At 42.8% G+C, this 24,707-nt stretch overlaps 1 protein-coding gene across 2 annotated transcripts in view; it reads right to left on the reverse strand.

Moving 5' to 3' along the window:
- The window catches only part of tex9 (testis expressed 9), a 58,276-nt gene that overhangs the window by 3,323 nt on the left and 30,246 nt on the right, over positions 1-24,707 (reverse strand). For both annotated transcript variants that reach the window (XM_052040559.1, XM_052040558.1), the window contains exons 8-10: positions 19,708-19,790; positions 8,739-8,912; positions 3,287-3,421 (exon numbers count right to left, since the gene is read on the reverse strand). In XM_052040559.1, coding sequence (XP_051896519.1) covers positions 3,287-3,421; positions 8,739-8,912; positions 19,708-19,790 — 392 coding nt within the window. The remainder of the gene's footprint in view (positions 1-3,286; positions 3,422-8,738; positions 8,913-19,707; positions 19,791-24,707) is intronic.

A 24,707-nucleotide genomic window follows, 5' to 3' on the forward strand; every position in this document is an offset into this window, starting at 1 on the left:
TAAGGGAAGCATAGGAAACGGAACTAGGTGAACCAGATGCTCAACTATCGGGATCTGCGATTATCAGAGTTTTACTGTCCTTTGAAACATTTTAAAACTGGGAAATCTTAGAGAATCCTAAACAACTCCATCTGGACTGCAATGACGACTGTCCATCTCTTGATCCTTTTGAATTTGGTACGAGCAGGAATCTCTGAACAATAATTTTGGCCTTTCCCTTGTCTTTCTAACGTGAGAGGCAGGATTTTCAAAGAGAATTTGAGGGGAATGTTTTGTTCGCACACAGTGGTTGAGCGCTGTCACTACATGTTTGAGATAGGCACTTAACAAAGCAAGGCATTAGAACGATACAGTCTTAATGCAGGCAAATGGGACTAGTGTAGATGGGCTAAAAGGTCACATGGACATGGTGGGCTGAACGCCCCATTACTATGCTGTACAACTCTATATGATGCCTTGACATATTAAAATGGTCACCAGCTTGGGCAGGGGAGACTTGAACCAAAGGGCACAGGTTTAAGGTGAGGGGGAGAAATTTAAAGGAAATGTGAGGAGTGAGTTTTTCCACACAGAGGGTGGAGGGTACACGGAGCAAGCTGCCAGAGGAGGTGGTGGAGGCAGGTACAATTAGGACATTTGGACAGGTACTTAGGAAAACCATAGAGGGATATGGACCTAATGCAAGCAAATGGGATTAATGAATTTAGGCATCACAATCGGCATGGATGAGGTGGGCTGAAAGGGCTCGTTTCTGTGCTACATGATTTTTATGATTCTCTACGATTCTATGAAATCATTAGAATACATTCTGAATGTATAATTACTGGTAGTTGGGTAAGTTATCCCAAAGTCCCATTGTTCACAATTAGTTGCAATGAAACTAGTTGTTGGAAGGAGCCAAGAGCACTCTTAAGGAATGAGGAAATCAATCCCTTTGATTTTCTTGCTGATCACCAGGAATAGGATCTGTATGCTGCTAAGCAATGTAGGGAAAAGTAGAGGGACCCAGAGCTATGGAATACTATTAACTTGATTAATGATTAATATCTTTTAACTTTTAGCACTGATCTTCTCTATCCTGTTAAGTCTTGTCATTTCATTGTCACCATAATGTATAAATGGTTACAACATGTGTAGAACTTAATCCAGTAGTTACCATGCGCTTCTGACCACCAAGCTAAACTTCAAACCAGCTTAATATTTCTTAGGAACTCTCTAAAATAGAACTTAATTTTTTCTAAAATCTGCATTTCCAACTGTAAATTAAGTTTAAAAACTAAAAGAATGCAAGACTCTTCATTGGGAGCACAGGGAAATCCAGTGAAATCAGGAGATGAAGTGCACTACCTCCAGTGCCCCATTGAGCTCCTCCTGCCCCACCTGTGACATAGTCTGAGGAAAGGAAATAGAAAATAGAAAATTCCAGTGAGAAATATAAAATCAGTTTGTGAAATTTTATATAGTTATGTAAAAAGAAAAATATTATTTAAAGTTAATGTGGTTCCCTTATAGACTGAGGCAGGAGTAATTACTTTGGAGAATAAAGAAATGGCAGAGAAATTAAAGAAATATTGTGGTGGACTTCATAGAAGATATAGAAAATCTCCAGGAAATGGAGAATCATAGGTCTTGTGTGAACGAGAACCTCAAAGAAATTAGCATTAGTAAATAATTAGTACCAGAGAAAAGGTAGTGTCTACGGCTACTGTGGGTGCACTGGTTGTGGGCTTCCAAAAGTCCACAGAGAGGAAGGTGGTAAATGTAACCCCACTATTTCAGAAAGAAGGGAGAAAAAAAGAGAACCACAGTCTAATTATCAACAGCACAGAAAATGTTGAAAGTAGTAACAGCGCACGAAAAATGCTCTGATTGGGCAGAGCTGACATGGACTTATGAAAGGAAAATCATGTTTCACAAATCCATTGGGATTTTTTTTGAGGAGGCGGTTATCAGAATAGAAATGGGAGGGGGCTAGTTCATGTGATGTAATTGGAATTTCAGAAGGCTTTCATAAGGTGCCATGAAAGAGGTTATTAAACAAAATAACCGAGAATAACAAAATAACAAATCACAGAGTGCACAGTATTGGGGTGAAGGATACACAAGTGAATTGAGGACTGGATAACAGACAGAAAACAGAGTAGAAATAGGGTCATTGAATTGGGAGGCTGGGACAAGTGGGGTGCCACAGATTGGTGCTTGGGACCCCTAATGTTTCTGATGCAGGGGTCAAATGTAACATTTCTAAACTTGGTGATGATATAAATCCAGATGGCAATGAAGCAAAGTCAACATGCAGGTACAACAAGTAAATGAAAATTTAATGAATGCAGATGCTGAAAACCTGAAATAAAAATACCAAGTGCTGGAAACACCCAGCAAGTCAAGTAGCATCTGTGGAAAGAGGAGCAGAGTTAAAGTTTCAAAGACCTGTCTTTTCAATATGATACCAAGAAGGCAAGTGGTATGTTGGCTTTTACTTTTATGTCTTGCTCCAGTTATATACAACCCTGTTAAGGCTGAATCTAAAACCTTGTGTGCAGGTCTAGTCTCCTGACCCAAGGAAGGACATAGTTGCAATAGAGGGAATCTAGCAGAGGTTCATCAGGTTGATTCCTGGGATGGCAGATTTGAGAGGTTAATCAGACTGGGTCTATACTCTAAAAGTTCGAAGGTTGAGGGGTGATTTCACTGTAAAGTACAAAATTGTAACAGAACTTGACAGAGTAGATGCAGTGATGATGTTTCCCTTGGCTGTGGCATCTGGAACCAGGGCTCACAGTGTTAAAATAAGAAGTTGGCCATTTAGCACTGAAATGAAGAGAGATTCCTTAACTCAAAGGGTGGTGATCTTGTGTAACTCTGTATTTGAGGGCTGTGCAGGATCAATCACTGAACTCATTTAAGAACAGGATTGATGGATTTTTAGATATCGAGGGCCATTGCAGGAAAGTGGCACTGAAATAGAAGATCAGTCGTGATCTTAATGAATGGCAGAGCAGGCACAAAGTGCCAAATATCCCTTTTCCTCTTTTTGTTTCTTATTCTCACATCAACCTCTTCAGTCACCTCAGGAAACACAGACCTGGAATGCAACGAGTCATCCTCAACCCTGAGGGACCACCTAAGTTTCAAAATCAATCAAAAAATTGCATTGATCTCTTGCTCCTAATGGGGCCCACACAGGAAGCTTGGGTTGAAAGTCACTGCTTTAGTGACTCTTCTCTAACCTCTACTGTCTTCAAGCATGGCTGAGTGTGGGATTGGCATTTTCTCTGTAGCTTACCTTATTACTCTGCTTCAGTTTATTAAGTTCAGCTTTGTATTTTTCAGTTTCTTCTAATGCCCTGTTCAGGCGAACCTCTGTGGCACTGTGGTTTGTAGCAAATTGCTTCTGGGCTCTTTTCTGACTGTCTAATTCCTAGGTTGACAATTATATAGAGAAGAAAAGTTACTGAATGTTCACTTATGTCAAACTATTAGAAAACATTTATTTATGTTGTAATAAATATTTATAATAGACCACTTTCACACAAAAAATGCTCAAGTTCTGCATATATATTATATATTCTCAAAAACAGGTCACTGAACCTATTTACTGACTCATTTTTATGGTGACATTATCCAGTGCAAGAAAGGTAGACATGTTGATTTTTGGCTATTTGATAATGCTGCCCTTTCATATATGGATTTAACAGTGGTAAATACTTATCATTAAATGACCCAAAATCTCAAATGAGCAACTTGCTAGGGGTGAATTTAACCAAATTTAGAAAGACACCATTTTTTGAGAATTCAAACCCTTCCACTAGACCAGGTTATGCTCACCGCTACCATTCTTACAGTAGTTTTTTTTAAATATGTGTACATAATGTTTATATATTTTCATTGGCGGTGCAAGCATTTGAGACACTAATGGGGTGAACGGTGTTGTACAAAATGTATGTGATTTCTTTACATACTGCATATCCAAAAACCTATACAAGTTGTATAGTCTTTGCAATTGGATGAAAGTATAACATTGCTCTGTCAAAAATTAATTCAATATTACAATCTCAAATTCATATCCATGTACTTCAGTTTGAATGTTGTTTACAAAAAACAATTGATGAGGAATTAAAGGCATTGTTTGGTTGCTCTTTTTTTTAAAGAGCACTGCAAGTGCTTTTAGAACTTCAAAACGTCACCTGTTGGCACACATATTTGTAGGGGCAAACCACACTGGAGACTATATTGGTGAGGACTTAAGTGCATTCACATGTGTAAAGAAAGTTTGCAGATTATGATGTAAAGCAGCGTACAAGAGAGAGCTCAAAAGTCCAGCCAACAGTGATGTGTGGCAGTAATTGTTTTCAACAGCAGGAACACTTCCTTCCAGAGCACTACTTAAAAAGGATCATCCAATATTAAATAGGTGGAAATTTGTTGATCTCTTCAAGCTGTTTGTACACATCCACAACTGTCTTAATAATTGTCTCAAGTTGCAGGTCTTAAGGGTGTAACAATCACTGAAAGAAGTCGTGGTGGACTTCAGAGCTTCTGCACAAATCAGTTCTACTAGACCTTTGGTGGACACACCAAGGTTTACCCAAAAGCCAGTTGTTCCCACACACTTGTATTACTATCAATCTCCTTGAAGTACAGCACATGTGAGCAAACCAAACACTAGTGCTGAAGGAGGAAGACGGAATGGAAGGGCTCTCAAAAGTATGTCATATCGTTCCACTTTGTTTAGAAGCAATTCTGCCAGGATCTTCATTCTTGCACCATGGTGAGTTGGTATTTTGTTTTGGTAATGAGTTTTAATTATCCTGTCGCTGCAGACATTTCATTTACTGCTGCTGGTATTGATGTTGCTTTTGGTATTGCCATTGAGATTTTGTTTTCCTTCAAACTCTGGTGTAGGGCAGAGATGGATCAAGTTCCATGTCATCAGCTGGTCCATCTTGGTCTTGATAGTGTATGATAAGTTTATTGGTGCCTTTGGCTTGGTTAGCTTTGAGTGCTTGTGTCTGGCTCCTTCCAGATTGGATCCAAAGATGCTCATAATATTTTACTGTTTGGTATCCATTTTTGCTTATAGAAGGGCATGAAGGCTCACCATTCAGAGGTCACTACACTTCATGGTCTCTTGCCAGAGATCAGCAAGCAGCCATTGCATTGCTGGGAATGAAGGTTTGCCTATTGTTATCTTGTTTCCTACAGCATTAGGAATTCCAGACCTGGATCTGTGGCTCACAATGTGTTCACCCATCTATGCTTCATGCCATTTGTTACTGAGTAGTGTATGTGTTTAGTACAATGTACCAGTGAGTGATGAAGTACAGCAATTACAAAATAGTTACCTTATGCCTAATAATATAGTTCTTTGCTCAGTCTTATATGGGGCAGGATACAGTTCACTGCTTTGTGGTGTTGCATGTCACCAATGCACCATACTGCAGCTGATGGAGAATCCATCTCCCTCATTTTCCAGCTTCAGTGTGACTATAGGCACTGAAATCATACAGGTTACACTGGTCATGACACCTTTGAGGATTAATAGCACAAAAGATTGTCTGCTGGAGAACAACGATAACGCAAGTAGACATTCTTGTGCTCAACAGGTGTGTGTAGGATGCATACAATAAAAGCCATGTTACCAGAGCAAATCTGAAACAGCAGACCATCAGCACAATGCTTCCACTGCCCACACTGCTCAGCAGCATCACTGCAGTACTCATTAGAGCATGTTTCAAGATCTGTACTGTTCTCCCACATATTACCCGACTAGCTCACCATAACATGATGGCCTTTATCAGCAGCAAGGGTTGAGGACAAGTCCTAAACAATTCTTAACTGCCTAGGCTGTCCACGAACAACTCACCTTTGTGTGATAACAGTAACTGAAATCTCAGTACCTTAGCTGTCAACAGTTCCCCTCCATCACCAATCATTACTGCATCCACATGGACATAATGGAATGAATGTTTTCTGCTGTCTTTTAATTTTTGCAAAGTAAAATTAAAAATGAAATCATGCCACATAAAGGTCAACTAATCACATTTGTGCATTCCCTTAGTTCCAGTGTCCCTTTTTTGGTTTTGCATGCCCTACTGCTTCTTCATGGTGCCCTCTCATACCCAATCTGGCCTGTATGTCACACAAATTCCACACCAACATGATTCTGCCTTCACTGCTTTTGTGGTGGTCTGGCAATCCCCTCAGTTGCAAACCACATTTCCAGAAGGCAGCCTAGCATCTCTACTTCGTAGGCAATAAATGCCAACTTTGCCAGTGACGCGCATAGTTTTAAACTCAGCAAAATATATGATTACTGTTTCAAATTTCAGTGGAAACCCTTCTCATTATGCTCTATGTAACGAAAGTAAATGCCAAACCATCTTTTTATAACTGTGGGAAAAATACAGAAAACCTTAAATAGATGGTAAACTTTCCATTCCTAACCATCAGATGGCAGCATCAAGTAATATTCCTGATCTAGCATTATATTTTACTGCCTATGGGTGGTTTAGTAACTATTTGCATCCAATCTTTCTCATAAGTTCCAAAACAATTTTAGATTATGAACACTTCATTTTCTTTGATTGAAAAAGTATTGATTGCATTGTATCTAAATAAATAACCCTCAATGAGAGCACTAATGCCTATAGACCTGAAGGTTCCAGGTTTGATTCCTCATTCATACTCAGTAAGGTGCTGTCAGCTGTAGAAACAAATGGGGACCATCACTGGTCTCAGTGCCTCTGGGCAGGGAATGGAAATATCTGAGAGGGCTTGTTGTTCCTGACAGTATCCAGTGCCTTTATTGAACATTTACACATGTATACTGGATAAGAACAGGAAAGGACTAAACTCAGTCTGTATTCTTATTTACATGAAGAGCAATCAGAAGTCTGCTGGTATCAATGCTTCAAAAGCATCATTAGATCAGAAGGGAAACCTTGGAAACATTCCATGAGCATGTGTAATGTAGTCCGCATCCATATAACATTAAAACTTCTATTTCTTTGAAATTTCAAATAATGATCATACAAATCAGTTGAACAAAGAACAACACTGCATTATAAAAGCTCCTAAATACATACTAATATATATATTAGGAGCAGGAGTATACCACACAGTCTCTCAGTCCTATTCAACCATTCAACAGGATCATGTGGCTACTCTGATTGGAACCTCACCTCTGCATTCCAACCTATCCCCTGCAACCTTTCAGCCCTTTACTTATCAACAATCTCTCTACTTTCTGCTTTAAAATATTCAAAGACTCTGAGTTTAGGAAGAGAATTCCAAAGGCTCACAATATTCTGAAAGAAAAACAATTTGCCACATCTTTTTTTTAAGTATTTACCATCCTTTGTCTAAAGCTTCAAGTTTTCCCACAGAAAACTGCTATCCAAAGATGCAACACAAGAGAGAAAATGTTTGAAAAGAATCAGCAGGTCAGAAAGCATCTGTGGAAAGGGAAAGAGTCAATGTTTCACAGACCCAAACCATTGACTGTTTCTCCTTCTGCAGATGCTGCCCAACCTGATGAGTTTTTCCAGTATTTTCTATTTTTATTTCAGATTTCCAACATCTGCTGGTTTTTTTGACTTCCAAAGATACAAGCTTGTCTTTATTGTCTAAACACAAATAGGTGCATAATTCTACTTTAATAGATCTTTTACAGCCATGGAAGTTTCCTACTTTAAAATAAAAGTACAATGCTGGAAATACTCAGCAGGCCAGGCAAAATCTGCAGAAAGAGAAACAGTTAACATTTCAGGTCCAAACCTTCATCAGAGCTGAGAAGAAACAAAAATCCAGGGAGTTCTGGGAACCTGTGATATAGAAACAGGTCTTCATCCAGATAACATCTACCAGATGTGGGATATTTTCAGAATTCTCAATGTGTGTGATATCAATATATTGAAACTTTGTGGTTGAGGTAAAAATGGCACTCTTAGCAAAGCCTTTAATAACAAACAAAATATGAAATTAAAGAAAACTTCTACAAAGAGCTTGGTTGAAATTTAACTGTGAGATAGATGTAACATAGTTGGACAGATGCTGATCATGATCACTTTCTGAGTATGTCATAATCTGCCATTCTGACACTTACTCAACTTAATCTATTTTAATTGCATGTATAGCAAATGTTTATGCTTAATTCTAGATCTATATCAGTATTTTCAACTTCTCATGCTTTCTACTTGTGAGGAGAGACTTTGCCTCAAGAAGCTTTCAAAAGAAACATACTGCAATACATAGTGTCAAAGATGTTTTCACAGTGATGCTACTCATTAAAATCATAACTCCATGTTTATTAAGAGATGTGTGAATAATAAGGATGGCATATGAAGTTATTCAAATAAACTGTTGGAAAATATCATGAGGAGTGTCTACAAATCTCAGGAAAATAACCATCACATTTTTGCATATGAACCAACAACTTGGAAAGTCTGAAAAGACAGTACAATACAGTGTGCAATTTATATGCCCAATTTAGTTTGCCAAGTTGACTGTGTTCTTCTATTACATATCATGTAGCCTTACACATTTGCACAGTGTCCAATTTTCGCACCAGGGCCAATATGAGCAAATCATTGGGGTCTTGGAAGCCGGTCAATTGCTGCCTTATGTAGACAGCGGATGCTCAGGAGTGGTGAAATTTATTTACGATTTTAGTAGAAATGCCACAATATAAATGGATTAGGTATGCGTTTACTTAGACATCATAATGTAAGATATACCTTTTGCAAAGAAAATACTTGTTGTTGCAAACCATCACTTTTCCTTTGTGCCTCATCGGCCAAGCTTTTATATTTCTCAATCTGAGACTGCTGGATGCTTGTCGTCTTCTGTAATCTGTTGCGTTCTTCCTCTACCTCCTTTACACGACTCGTCAATGTGTTATTTTCATCATCCTATGAAGTAAAGGCAGAGACTGTGAAAATAATCAGATAGATAACTCCATCCAAAATCTATCAACTGAAAAGGTCACTCAACCCACATTCATCATTAAGTTCAGTAATTAAAAACAGAAAGTTCTGGAAATACTCGGCAAGTCAGGCAGCTTCTCTGAAGGGAGGAGTAGAGTTAACATTTCATATCGATGGTCTTTCTTTAGAGTTCTGATCAAATGTTAAATATCATGTTTGTGTTGGATGAAACTAATTCTTTTAAGAATCATAAGTTGCAGCCTACAGCATGAATATAGGCATTTTTTGTGGTGAAATTCTGGCACCTTTGCAACAACTTCAGCCATTTCCCCTTGTAAATGCCAGCAAGTTCTGGATTTCTGCAGATGCAAGTGTTGACTAATTCTGGGCATGATTGTCATGGCTGTGGCCGATCAAAAGTTGAAATTATGATTGATTATCAAGTAACTTGAAAAGTAGACCAATGATGCAGGAGGTTGGAGACATTTATTTTTGTTAAAACCATAGTTTGCAACTTTTCTGAAATTGATCTGAGGAAGAATTTAAGCACTGAGTAGGGACAAGATATTTTCAACAAGATAAACCATTCCACTGAAACTGATATATGCTCTGTTAAAAATAAAATTGTCAGTTGGGCAAATGTGTAAAGAATTGGTCTTCATCCAGATAGCATCTACCAGATGTGGGATATCTTCAGAATTCTCAACGTGTGTAATATCATTATATTGCAACTTTGTGGTTGAGGTCAAAATGGCACTCTTAGCAAAGCCTTTAATAACAAACAAAATATGAAATTAAAGAAAACTTCTACAAAGAGCTTGGTTGAAATTTAACTGAGATAGATGTAACACAGTTAGACAGATGCTGATCATGATCACTTTCTGAGTATGTCATAATCTGCCATTCTGACACTTACCCAATTTAATCTATTTTAATTGCATGTATAGCAAATGTTCATGCTTAATTCTAGATCTATATCAGTATTTTCAACTTCTCATGCTTTCTTCTTGTGAGGAGAGACTTTGCCTCAAGAAGCTTTCAAAAGAAACATACTGCAATACATAGTGTCAAAGATGTTTTCACAGTGAAGCTACTCATTAAAATCATAACTCCATGTTTATTGAGATGTGTGGAATAATAAGGATTGCATATGAAGTTAATTTTTTTATTTACTGCTGTTAAAAACTAATTATTCTGAGAAGGTGACAAAGGTGATTGATGAGGATAGGGCAATGAATGTCTACATGGATCTTAGTAAGGCATTTGACAAGGTCCCTCATGGTAGGCTGATCCAGAAGATTAAGATGCATGGGAGCCACAGTGACCTGGTGGTTTGGATTCAGAATTGGCTTGCCCATAGAAGACAGAGGGTAGTGGTGGGAAGGTGTTTTTCTGGCTGGAGGTCTGTGACCGGTGGTGTTCCGCAGGGATCAGTGCTGGGACCTCTATCACAGTGCTGTGATATATATAAATGACCTGGACCAAAAGGTAGATGAGTTGGTTAGTAAGTTTGCTGATGACACGAAAATTGGTGGAATTGCAGACAGTGAAGAAGGTTGTCAGGGTATACAGTAGATAAGTTACAGATATGGGTGGAGAAATGGCTGATGGAGTTTAATCTGGTCAAGCGTGGGGTGGTTTGCACTTTGGGAGGTCAAATGTAAGGGGAAAGTATACAGTTAATGACAGAACTCTTAACATCATTGATGTATAGAGGGATCTTGTGGTCCAAAAGTCCATAGTTGAAAGTGGCAACACAAAGAGTGGTAAAGAAAGTGTACGGCATGATTGCCTTCATCGGTCAGGGTACCGAGTGTAAAAGAGTCAGGAAGTCATGTTGCAGCTGTATAAAACTTTGGTTAGGCCACATTTGGAGCACTGTGTGCGGTTCTGATCACATTACAGGAAGGAGGTGGATGCTCTGAGACAGTGCAGAAGAGGTTTACCAGGATGTTGCCTGAATTAGAAGGTATTAGTCATAGGGGGAGGTTGGACAAACTTGGATTGTTTTCTCTGAAGATTCGGAGGCTGAGGGGAGGCCTGACAGAAGTTTATAAAATTAGGAGAGGCATCGATTGGGAAAAAGATTCCGACTGTCTCCCCTGAGTAGAAAGGCCAAATACTATAGGGAATAGCTTTAAGGTGAGAAGGGGGAAGTTTAAGGGAGATGTGCAGGGTAAGATTTTTCATTTTTTTTACACAGAGAGTGGTAGGTACCTGGAGCGCGCTGCCAGGGGTGGTGGTGGAGGCAGATACGATAGTGGCATTTAAGAGGCTTTCAGATAGGCACATGAATATGCAGGGAATGGAGGGATATGGATCACATGCAGGCAGAAGGGGTTAGTTTAATTTGGCATCGTGTTCGGCACAGACGTCGTGGGCTGAAGAGCCCATTCCTCTGCTGTTCTGTGTTCTATAAAGCGAAGGCTAATGTAGTCCTCAATAAGTTAATGAGAAGCCATGAAACAATAATGTTCTATTGCTTAAAGAGAAAAATCCCTGGAAGATTATACAGACATTTCATTCTGTTCAGCAAATATGCAATGTTTGCAAATCTGACAACAATCTTTGAAGAGTCCCTACATCAGCCGAGTAAAACGTACCTACATTACCTATTGCCAGCTGACTTCCAGTGATTTCATTGAGGATCAGCACTTCTTCACATTCTGGCACCTAGCAGCCAAACCTAATTCAAAGTCTCTCAAGTATCATTTCATTTTCTCTCAATCTTCATTGTTGCCACAGGATTCCCACTAACCAGTTTTCAAAGAGAACTAGAAAGGTGAACATCTCTGGATCGTTACAAGCAAATTGGTTTAAGGTGAATTAGATTGGAGAACTGAACGCATAGCTGAAAGATCTGTGTGGCAGAAATGGGTTTCAATTCATAGGGAACTGGAACCAATACAGGTGAAAAAGGAAGCTGTCCCATTGGAATAGGCTTCACTTGAATCAGGCTGGGACCACTAGAGATTCTGGTGTGGGGAAATCTAGATGGTTAAAGAGAAAGGACCAGGGGGATAGCAGAGGGTAATGATAAACAGTATCTGTCAGGAAGGTACAGTGCATACAAACATAAGAGGGTACCTCCAATCAGAGTCCGAGCAGGGAAAAAAAGGTACAAGGACAAAATTGAAGGGTCTTTATCTGAATGCACGTAGCATTGATGACACAATTAGCATTGATGACACAGCTGGTGAATTAATGGCACAAATAGTAGAAAATAGATATGATCTAATAGTCATTACCAAAATGGGGTTGCAATGTGTGCAAATGTGGTGACTAAGGTTGGAAGGTAAATATTTCAGGTTACTTAACTCTAAGAAGAGATAGAATGGAAAAAGAGGTGTGTCTGCCCTGATATTAAGGAATGGGATAAAGCCAATTGAGAAGAAGGATTTTAGGTCAGAAAATCAAGAAGTAGAATCAGCTTGGGTAGAAATACCAGAGGGCAGAAAACATTGGAGGAAGGTGTATACAATTCCCCAAATAGTAATGGCAATGTACAAATCAGAAGGCTGGAGATATACATAAATGTAATACAACTTTCATGAGGGACTTCAATTCACATATAAACTTGGCAACCAAGGCAGCAGAAATACTGTGGACAATCAATTTATGAGTGTAGTAGAGATGTTTTTCTTTTATAATCAGTATGTTGAGGAACATACAAGGGAACAAACTATTTTAGATCTGCTAATTTGTAAGGAGAAAGGGTAAGTGTAAGAAGAATATTGATGATCTGGGGTCTTTAGGGAACAGTAATCATGATATGACAAAATCTTACATTGTAGCGGCTAGCTACACACGATGAAATGAAGATAGAGTCGATTGTTTGAAGTCAGAAGTCGAATGAACGACAGGGGTGCAGTGCGCCTTTGATAGCCAAAAGCTTCCCGCACTACAGTTCCCGCGCTGACGTCATACACGGGTCACCTGACCTTCCTGCGCGCGAGCTTTCCTAGCCCAACGATGGAGAAGAAGGAGGGCCCCGCGCCATCTTGGATCGGGGCCTCCGACAATGTTCGTGATGTCGGGAGCCAGTTTGATGCCGGTGCGGTGAGTCGCCACATAACCCCCCCACCCCCCAAGAACCGGCGATACCGTTGCAAACACCAGAATTAAATAAACTATGACTTGGGTGGCCTGCCCCTGCGTCGCGGTTGCTGGACCACTACGGGTTGGTCCAAGTCTAAATGAGCTGGCTTCAGCCAGTCAATTGTAAAAACCTCCTCGCGCCCCCCAATGTCCAGCACGAATGTAGACCCATTGTTCTTGACAACCCGGAATGGCCCTTCGTACAGCCGCTGCAGTGGTGTTCGGTGCGTGCCCCTCCTGACAAAGACAAACTTACGGTCTCGGAGGGAAATCGGCATACGTGCCGGGGCCTGTCCATGTCACAAGGTGGGTAATGGGGCCAGGTTTCTAAGCCACTCGCGCAGCCGGTCGAGCATCACAGCAGGTTCTTCCTCTGGCCCCCTGGTGCTGGTAGGAACTCGCCCGGGACGACTAAGGGCGTTCCGTACACCATCTCTGCGGACGAGGCATGCAGGTCCTCCTTTGGCGCGGTACGTATCCCCAGCAGGACCCGGGGACTTCGTCCACCCAGTTGGGTCCCTTAAGGCGGGCCATGAGTGCCGACTTCAGGTGTCGATGGAACCTCTCCACCAGCCCATTGGATTGCGATGATAGGTGGTGGTGAGGTGGATCCGGGAACCCCACAAGTTGGCGACGGCAGACCACAGGCCAGAGCTCCTCTGTCTGAGGTGATATGTGCCGGGACACCAAAACAGGACACCCAAGTTGACAAAAGGGCCCGTGTGCAGGACTGGGTGGAGGTGTCTGCGAGGGGAATGGCTTCAGGCCAGCGGGTAAAACGGTCGACAATCGTGAGGAGGTACCGCGCTCCTTGGGAGACTGGGAGGGGGCAGACCAGGTCGACATGGATATGGTTGAACCTCCAGTGGGTAGGTTGAAAATCCTGCAGGGGGGCCTTGACATGCTGCTGTACTTTCGAGGTTTGGCAGTGAGTGCAGGACCAGGCCCATTCGGAAACCTGTTTACGCAGGCCATGCCAGACGAACTTGTCGGACACCATCCGGACTACTGTCCGGATGGATGAATGGGTGTGCCAGGCCGTGGATGGAATCAAACACCTGTCGACGCCAGGCCGCTGGGATGAGGTCTACCTGTGGAGATATCGCAGAGCAGGGTGTGCTCCCTGGGGCCTACCAGTAGGTCTTGCAGTTGCAGGCCCGAGACTGCAGTGCGATTGCTGGGCATCTCCATGTCCATTCGCTGTGCCTCCGCCAAGGCGCCAAAATCCACCCCAGGACAAAACTTAGATGGTGGGCCATGACAGTGCATCCGCGACCACGTTCTCTTTCCCGGACAGATGGCGGACGTCAGTGGTGTACTCTGAGATGTATGACAAGTGCCGCTGCTGCCGTGCTGACCAGGGATCTGAGACCTTGTTGAAAGTGAAGGTCAACGGCTTGTGGTCGGTGAAAGCTGTAAACGGCCTGCCCTCCAAGAAGTATCAGAAGTGTCTGATGGGCAGGTACAACACCAACAGCTTGCGGTCGAAGGCGCTATATTTGAGTTCTGGTGGTTGAAGGTGTCTGCTGAAAAACACTAGCAGTTGCCAACGCCCTTCGATAAGCTGCTCTAGAACGCCTCTGACTGCTGTGCTGGAGGCGTTGACCATGAGGACAGCTGGGACATCCGTACGAGGACGCACCAACATGACCGCATCCGCCAAGGCCTGCTTGGTTTTGACGAACGCGGTGTGAGCCTCCTCCAGCCAACCAATGTCCTTGCTTCCGCCCGACAGGAGAGCAAACAACGGGCACATGATGCAGGCCGCGGATGGTACGAACCGGTGATAAAAGTTTACCATACTGAGGAATTCCTGCAGGTCCTTGATGGAGGTGGGTCTGGCAAAGTGGCGGATGGCATCGACCTTTGCAGGCAGGGGTGAGGTGCCGTGTTTGTCGATCCGATGGCCCAGGAAATCGATTGTCTCAAGCCTGAACTGGCATTTGGCTGGGTTGACGGTCAGGCCGAAATCCCTCAGGCGAGAAAAGAGTTGGCAGAGGTGCATGAAATGTTCCTGGCGGCTGCTGCTGGCGATCAAGATGTCGTCAAGGTATATGAAGACGAAGTCAAGGTCGCACCCGACCACGTCCATCAGTCGTTGGAAGGACTGAGCAGCGTTCTTGAGACCAAAGGGCATCCGGACAAATTCAAAGAGGCCGAAAGGTGTGATCAGTGCCGTCTTTGGAATGTTGTCCGGATGCACAGGGATCTGGTGATAGCCGCAGACGAGGTCAACCCTGGAAAAAATGGACCGCCCATGCAGGTTGGCAGCGAAGTCCTGAATATGCGGCACGGGGTACCGGTCCGGGGTAGTAATGTCATTCAGGCGTCGGTAATCGCTGCAGGGTCGCCAGCCTCCAGCTGCGTTGGGGACCATGTGTAGCAGAGAGGCCCATGGGCTGTCCGACCTGCGGATGATCCCCAACTCCTCCATCCTTCTAAATTCCTCTTTCGCGAGGCGGAGCTTGTCCGGGGGTAGCCGCCGGGCGCGGGCGTGGAGGGGTGGGCCCTGGATGGGGATATGATGCTGGATGCCGTGCTTAGGCAAGGTGGTGGAGAACTGGGGCGTTAGTACAGACGGGAACTCTGCCAGGACCCTGGCGAACTCGTTGGTCGACATGGTGACGGAGTCGAGGTGTGGGGCCGGTAGCTTGGCCTCACCCAACGAGAACGTTTGGAAGGTCCTGGCATGTACCAAACGCTTACCCCGCAGGTCAACCAGCAGACTGTTGGCGCAAAGGAAGTCTGCCCCGAGGAGTGGTTGCGAAACAGCGGCCAGGGTGAATTTCCAAGTAAAGTTGCAGGTGCCAAACTGGAGGTGCACCAGACGGGTGCCAAAGGTCCGGATGGCGCTGCCATTGGCGGCTCTGAGGACGGGTCCTGGTGTGCAGTTGCAAGTCTCGTGGCTGTTGGGAGGCATGACGCTGACTTTGGCTCCGGTATCCACCAGGAAATGACGGCCGGAACGCCTGCCCCACACATGCAAGAGGCTATTTGGGTGGCCAGCCACCGCAGCCATCAGCGGTGGCTGGCTCTGGCATTTCCTGGAAACCTGCATGGTGGCCGGCACCTGCGGACATCCGCGCTCCACTGCTGGTGGTAGAAACACCATTGGTTGGTTGGTGTTTCAGACCTGGTGGCGGGTGGGGTGCGTTCGATTGCCGGGTCTGGCCTGCTGGGCCGCTGGGTACGTGGCATGGCAATGCGCTTGACAGACGCCCCGCTCTCCTTTTTCGCCCGCCAAAGGACATCCGCCCGGGCAGCCACCTTCAGGGGGTCGCTGAAATCGGCATCCGCCAGGAGCAGGTGGATGTTGTCGAGTAACTGTTCCATAAAGGCTGCTCAAATATCAGGCAGGGTTTGTGGCCATCTGCCAGGGCCAACATCTCGTTCATGAGCACAGAGGGGGGGTCTGTCACCCAACCCATCGAGGTGGAGGAGGTGGGAGGCCTGTTCGCGTCGGGAAAGTCTGAAAGTCTCAAGGAGGAGGGTCTTGAACTTGTACTTCTCCTCCTCCAGGGGCGCCTGTATGAAATCCTTGACCTGGGCTGCGGTGTCTTGGTTGAGGGTGCTCACCACGTAGTGGTACTTAGTGTCGACCCTGGTGATCTGGCGAATCTGGAACTGGGCCTCAGCCTGGTCAAACCAGACACGAGGCCTGAGGGTCCAGAAGGTGGGCAGTTTGAGGGCTACTGCCTGTACCTCTTGTTGTGCAGACATCGTGGGTCCAAAAATGTTTGGGTCCGTCAGGGTCACCAACGTAGTGACTAGCTACACACGATGAAATGAAGACACAGAGTCGATTGTTTGACGTCAGAAGTCGAATGAACGACAGGGGTGCGGTGCGCCTTTGATAGCCGAAAGCTTCCTGCACTACAGTTCCCGCGCTGACGTCATACATGGGTCACCTGACCTTCCTGCGCGCGAGCTTTCCTAGCCCAACGATGGAGAAGAAGGAGGGCCCCGCGCCATCTTGGATCGGGGCCTCCGACAATGTTCGTGATGTTGGGAGCCAGTTAGATGCCGGTGCGGTGAGTCGCCACAACATAAAGATTGGAAGTTATTTAGTTCAAAATGAAAATAAAGCAAATTACCAAGGCATGAGATGCGAGGCATCTATGGTAGATTAGGATCAATGTTAAAAATATAACAACCAACGGCTAACTGTAAAATGATTAAGAAAGAGTTTACAACTAATATATAACTCTCCAAGGGAAGAAAATATGAACTGGTAAAGTAGCTTGTATGCACTGTACCTCTGGTAATTATTGCCCTGTTGTTTTCTATGCGACTATCAAGAGAGGCTGAAGATTGTTAGATCAAAGGAAAAGACATCATATTGCCAAATAACAAAACAGAAAGCCCAAGGATTCAGATAAAATTAGAATTAAGTAAAGAAGGAACAAGACATTGATAAGGAAAAGTAAAGTAGATAAGTAAAAAGGATTTTAAAAAAAGCTTTAAGTTACTATGGGTTCCTGACAGAATGGGTCGGGGAAGTTATACAGCAGAATAAAGAAATGGTAGTGATAGTAAATAAATTCAAAAAAAATATAGCTATAGCTATATATTAAAAAAAAACTGGTATTGGAGGAGAGGTGACTAAAAGACATTAAGCCCTTCAGACCTGATAACCTATAACCATGGTTTTTGATGAAGGTGGCTAGGGAGACAGTAGATGCACTATATGTCATCTTCCAAAATTCCATGGATTCTAGAACAGTTCTCACCAACTGAAAGGCTGAAAATATAACCCCATTATTTAAGAAAGGATGGAAGGAGAAAAGAAAGATCGACCAGTTAGTTGACGTTATAGGAAGGAATATGCTGAAGATATGAATCTAGGTAGCAGTTTGGGCTGTGAACAAGGTGCAGAGAGCCTCCAGGGCATATAAATAGGAAGGTGTATGGGCAACGGCATAGCAGATGGAACATAATGTAGAAAAATGGAAGGTTATCCACCTTGGTAAAAAGATAAAATGGCAGAGCACTTTTTAAAATGGTGAGAGATTGAAAGGTGTCGAGGTTCAGGGAGACCTGGGTGTCCTTGTAACCCTGGAAGTAACATGCAGGTTTAGCAAGCAGCTGGAAGGTAAAAGGCATGTTGGCCATTAATGCAATATGATTTCAGTGCAAAAGTAGAGATGTTCTGATGCAACTACATAGAGCCTTGGTGAGACTGCACCTGGAATAGTGTGTACAGGGCTGCTCTCCCTGCCTAGGGAAGGATACACTTGCAACAAAGGAGGTGCCTGTGACAGAGGGAGTGCAACAAAGGTTCACCAGAATCATTCCTGGAGTGGCAGATTAAACAAACTGGGCCTATATTTTCTAGAGTTAAGTAAAATAAGGGGTAATCTTATTGAAACGTAGAATTCAGACTGTGTTGACGTTTCCTCTGGCTGTGGTGTCTAGAACCCAGGATCATCATAAAGGGTCAGCTATTCAGTATAGAGATGGGAAGAAACTTCTTTACCCAGCTGGTAATGAAACTTTGGAATTCTCTACCTTAGAGGCTATAGAGGCTCAGTTGCTGAGTACATTCAAGGCAGAGGTTTATCTATCTTATTAATCAATCTGGAGGAGATTTAGAGGCAGCATTGATGACACCAGTGCTTTGAGGCCCACAGTACAAGGTACCCATGTCTCTTCTGTGCACTGGAGGACAAGGATCACTGCTGCTTGTTACACCATGAGCTTAGTGCTGGGCATGATCGATGATCACTTTTCCACAGGCAGCCATAGGGAGTCCTGGCATCGTCAATGTCTGCCCCCGCCCGGGAGGTGGATCCTAAAATATGGGAAGTGATCCACATCAACAAGGGTCTCATCATGGATGCTGATTGTCAGGCTCAATATTCTGCAGCAGTTTCAGATAAATAAATGATCTTGGCACCTGAATGTTTAATGTGATGCTTCAGTGAAGTATACTTCAGTAAAGAAATCAAATGTAGCTTGGAGCTTGGCCTCTAAGTGTGCACGATTGTCTTCTGCATATTATTACTCTGACTAAAGTTGGTGCAATCTTAGTTCTGGAGCGGAGATGACAAAAGATGAACAGTTTCCCACTTGTGGAGATCAATTCCACTCCAGCAGGGAACTTGTTAGAGGTGAGGTACAACAGTATTATAGAAAGATAGATTGAGGAGTGGGTTGGTACGATGCTGCAGCGTTGCATAACCCTAGTCTGCACTGGGATTTGGTCTGTGGCAAGTTTGTTGCTGAGGATCATGGCTTGCATGTCAACATGGAGAAATGGTGAGTAATTCTTTGAGTCAACAAGTCTGAGAAGGATCCTCCATAATTCCTCTCCCTTGATTTATACTCCTTCAGTGCACTTCATCACCCTCTGGTTCCTCGCACCTCCTACCCAATTCAAAGTCTCACAACCATAATTTAGGGTTTGATCCATTAGGTTTATTTGGCGGTTTTAGAGTGGGATTCCCTGCCCACATGACAACAATCTTCCCAAACCAAACCACTCCTCACCATATCATGAAATAGGTTGTTCATTCTTAATTGACAAATCAGCTACTTCCCTTAAAATCATCTATGCATTGTGCACTAAACATTGACATTGATATTATTGGTATTTGATTATTGCATTGAGAAAATATGTAATAGCAATCCATTTAATAATAAATACTTATATGCTCTGGGTGACCATATATTTGACCCTTACCTTCTTGTTGTATTCATGAGCTAGTCTATCCAGTTCCTCCTGCATTACTCTTAATTTTGCTTTCAGAAATCGTATCTGGGCCTCTGAGTTCAGAGTAAGTAATGGAGTTTAAAAAAAATTCTATGGTTAATTCAATATAATTCATCAAACAATAGCCTTTCAAAATAATTATCCATTACAGTATATGTACCATTAATACATGAAAGTTATTTACAAAATACAGATTATCGTGTAACATGGTTTAATATCAAATTCACAAATTAAGAATAGAACTTCTTTCCTTCTGTTCAGTTACACAGGAGGATGAGATCAACAGCTAGAAAAATGAGAGACCTTTATTCACATCGGCTTGCTTTCCTGCTCCACTCAAGCATCAATTCTGTTGTTATGCTCTTGAAGGCAACTAACTAATAGTGGATTTCAAGAAACAAAATACATTAGCACTAGCACAGAAGCAAAAAGGATTTCTCAGAATAATCTATAAGTGAAAGGTTATACCTATCAAGAATGATTGAAAATATTGTGGCTCTTTTTCCTAGGAAAGAGATGAAGGGGAGGATGATCTTTTAAATTATTCATGAATTTTAACAGATGAGATGGAGTGAAGATGTTTCCACAAGACCAGAACTGAAGGCCAAAATGTAAAGATAGTCACTAACAAATCCAAATGGAATTTAAGAGAACCGTATTTATTCAGTGGATGGAATGGAGAACTAGCTACTGGAGAAAGTAGTGAGATGATTCATAAGATGTATTTAAGGGAAAGCTAGATGCATAAAGGAGAAAATATAAAAGGATATGTTGATGAGTTAAATGATGACTTTATAGCACAGAAACAGGTTTTATAATTCACTACAGAAACAACCAGGGAAGAGTTGCACGCCTACATTGGTTCTCTAGCTGTTCACATTGTAATGCTGGATATTAATAAATGATTGCCTCAAACTAATTTGCACATCCAGTATACATAACTACTAACTCTGTAACAAGATCTACAAAATCCAAAGAATGTGATGCTGCACAATGTCCTAATGGGGTAAGATTGGAATGAAACAGAAGAAAGGGGAATCCACACAGGGTATTGCTGAAGAGAACAAGTTAAGCCTCAGATTTACCATACAGCTATTTCTTCATTTTGCCCAAGACAGCAGAGGACTCCAGACAGTTGAATGGTTAATATCTAAATGGAAATTCAACTCTTGATCTAAGTTTTATTTGGAAATTCTTTATTAGCCCATCTTAATCCATTATAACGCTCTGCAACCAGGATGTGGGAGCTTCCCTAAAACCTACATCTTGGTCAGGTGAAAGGGGAGAACAGCTCTGTGGAAAGACAACATCCTTCTTTAGAAGGTAAACTGCTGATGTTCCACAATCAAGACCTTTGCCAGCAGTTACATTTCTAAATAGACATTTCTATGGCTGATGGACTTCTACATAACAAAAGAACAAATAATGCAGCTCCTGGATTGTTAAAAACCCCACCAATCTACCAGTGAGTTGAGCCATGATCTAATCTACTTTGACTGGGGGAGGGGGGGGGGGGGTCCTGCTTAGCCCAGACATCAGTGGAGCTCCTCAACGGAATTCAAAAGAGAAAAGTTAGATGAGGAAAGGCAGGAGGAAGCTTTGACTGTCAAATGCAGCATGGTGTATCAATGAGCCAAACAGAAACCTTAATTGGGTATTTTCCACTTAGAGCACCACCAGCATTTCACTTGCAAATTATAGCCCATTATGCTCACTTTGAAAAGGATTCCTCTGCCATCCAAAGTTTCTGCCCAAACTAATTTGCATTTTACCAAATTCAATATCTGCCACGAACCAGCTCAATTGGGTAGGCCTTTAAAAGACAGGTTTTCAAAACTTACTTCTTTGATCTGGTTGATAATGATAAAGGGCAAAAGTGAGGCCAAATTTGGAGTATTGTGTGCAGTTCTAGTCACCTAACTATAGGAAGGATATCAGTAAGATTGAAAGAGTGCAGAGGAGATTTACTAGGATGTTGCCGGGTCTTCAGGAGCTGAGTTACAGGGAAAGATTGAACAGGTTAGGACTTTATTCCTCGGAGCGCAGAAGAATGAGGGGAGATTTGATAGAGGTTTACAAAATTATGAGGGGCATAGACAGAGTAAATGCAAGTAGGCTCTTTCCACCTAGGTTAGGAGATAAGTACGAGAGGACCTGGCTTTAGGGTGAAAGGGGAAAGGTTTAGGGGGAACTTCTTCACTGAAAGAGTGGTGGGAGTGTGGAACGGGCTGCCATCTGATATAGTAAATGCGGGCTCACTCTTAAGTTTTAAGAATAAATTGGATAGATACATGGACGGGAGAGGTCTGGAGGGTCTGGAGAGACTGGGTGCAGGTAAATGGGACTAGAGGAATAATGTTTTGGCACAAACTAGAAGGGCCGAATGGCCTGTTTTCTGTGCTGTAGTGTTCTATGGTTCTATAACTTGGTTAACGTGGCTGAAGGTGGGTTCACAAAGATTTAGTGGCAAAAAATGCTTAATCATTAGCTGTGCCAATTTGCTTCCAAAATGGCATCTCAAACTTTGTCCCAGAATGAACAGGGCATTTGTGCACATGCAGCCAATGCTTGGTAGAAGTACACAGATGGACAGATGGAGGCATTAATGACATTTTGGAACTGAAAATTTCAGATGACATTCTCTTTTACTTACAGATAGCTGAACATGTCCAACAACCAGAAGGACATTTTACAAGTACTATTTAAAGTGATCATCAGCAACTTTCAGAAGAGTCACTGATCGATTTCTACTGGCTTTTGTTTTCATTGTGCAAGCTTTTGGCACTTCCTATGTTCTTCAAAGTTGCTCAAGTATACAGGATGTGACACAGTAAATGCTGAAGATCCAGATCAAGGTACCAGCATAAATTGATTGCTTTCAGAAATGCTTGTGCAGGTAGGTATTTCCTTTGGAAAACAGCAGAACTGGAAGAACAATCTGAAGGCCCAAGGAACATGGCAAGCTGTTGAAACAGGGAGTTGTACTTGTTATACTACACCGATTGCACTGATGCCCAAGAAGAGCAGGGTACCTGCCTCAACAACTACCATCTGGTAGCACTTACACCCACCGTAATGAACTGCTTCGAGAGGTTGGTCATGGCTTGAATCAGCTGCTGCCTCAGTAAGGTCCTGGACCCACTTCAATTTGCCTATCACCACTATAGGTCTACAGCAGACACAATCTTGCTGGCTCTCCACTCTGCTCTGGACCACCTGAACAAACAGACCACATACGACAGGCTGTTGACTACAGCTCAACATTCAACACTATCATCCCCTTAAAACTTATCGTCAAGCTCCAAGACTTGGGCCTCTCTACCTCCTTCTTCAATTGGATCCTTGACTTCCTCATTGGGAGACCACAATCAGTGCAGATCGGAAACATCATCTTCTCCTCACTGACCATCAACACAGGCGCACCTCAGGGCTGTGCGATTAGCCCCCCACTCTACTCTCTCTACACCTATGACTGTGTAGTTAAGCATAGTTCCAAAGCCATCTACAAATTTGCAGAAGACACCACTGTTGTTGGCAGAATCATGGATGGTGAGGAAGCAATGTACAGGAGTGAGATAAGTCAGCTGGTTGAGTGGTGTCGTAACAACAACCTTGCGCTCAACGTCAGCAAAACCATGGAACTGATTATGGACTGTAGGAAGGGGAAGTCAAGCGAACACGCACCAGTCCTCATTGAAGGGTCTGCAGTGGAAAGGGTGAGCAGTTTCAAATTTCTGGGGTCAACACCTTGGAGGACCTATCCTGGGCCCAGCATATAGACGCAACCATGAAGGTGAGCCAGCATCTCTACTTTCTTAGAAGTTTATGGTGATTCAGCAAGTCACTGCAGACTCTTGACAAACTTCTGCAGATGTACATTGAAGTGCATTCTGTCTGGTTGCATTACAGCCTGGTATGGAAACTCCAATGCATAGGAACGCAAGAGGGTACAGAGAGTGGTGGACTCAGCCAGTTCCATTACGTGTACCACTCTCCTCACCATCGAGGACATCTACAAGAGGCGATGTCTCAGGAAGGCGACATCCATCACTGAGGGCCCCCACCATCCGGGCCATGCCCTCTTCTCAATGCTGCCATAAGGCAGGAGGTACAGGAGCCTGAAGACCCACACCTCAAGATTCAACAAAAGCTTCTTCCCCACTGCTGTCAGGTTCTTGAAACGACCTGAAAAACCCTAACGTTACCTCGGACTACATTTCTTTTGCTCTCTCTCAACTTGCACCAGTGTCCTTGTGTTTAATTTGTTGTTTATTTTTTGTGCATGTTTATGTTAATTTAAGTTTATGTTAATTTAAGTTTATGTTAATTTAAGTTTATGTTAATTTATGTCAGTCATGTTAGCAATGTACTGTGCTGCTGCTGCAATAAGGCTAATTTTCATGGCATTTATACTCTGTATCTGTATGCCTATGACAATAAATTTGAACTTGAGGAGAAAGTAAGAGAAGAGCTTTCAGCAAGACCCCTTATCTAACCAAGGTGCTAAGGGAGCAATTCTCCTACATAAACATAAAAGGGTTAAGCATCTGCACTTCATTAAGGATTTCCGCACTGAAATCTGGCATGTGTTGTAGGCATCTCAGAATCAGACAAAGACTGCTTTACCAGTGGCTGTCAAGATAATTATAGCCATTAACATTTGTGCATTAGGGGCCTTCCCGACTGGAATCAAAGACAGTTGCGACATCTCACAGTTTGCTGTCAATGACTGGATAAAGGATATCACTGACTTCTCCACTCAAAAGAGCTGGTTATATTTTATTCCCTCTCAGAGGGTAGTGGGTGACTGAAATTTGAGGATTTTCTTATAACAGTAGATGCTATTGACAATATGCTCACGGCTTTATTGCTGCCAAGTATCAATTCAGATGTGATTCCACTTCCTGAACCTGCACATAATGTGCGACTATAGGCAGCAAATCTTGCATGTTATAATATGCTGGCAACAG

The sequence above is a fragment of the Pristis pectinata genome, chromosome 28, assembly GCF_009764475.1.
Source record: "Pristis pectinata isolate sPriPec2 chromosome 28, sPriPec2.1.pri, whole genome shotgun sequence".
NCBI lineage: Eukaryota > Metazoa > Chordata > Chondrichthyes > Rhinopristiformes > Pristidae > Pristis > Pristis pectinata.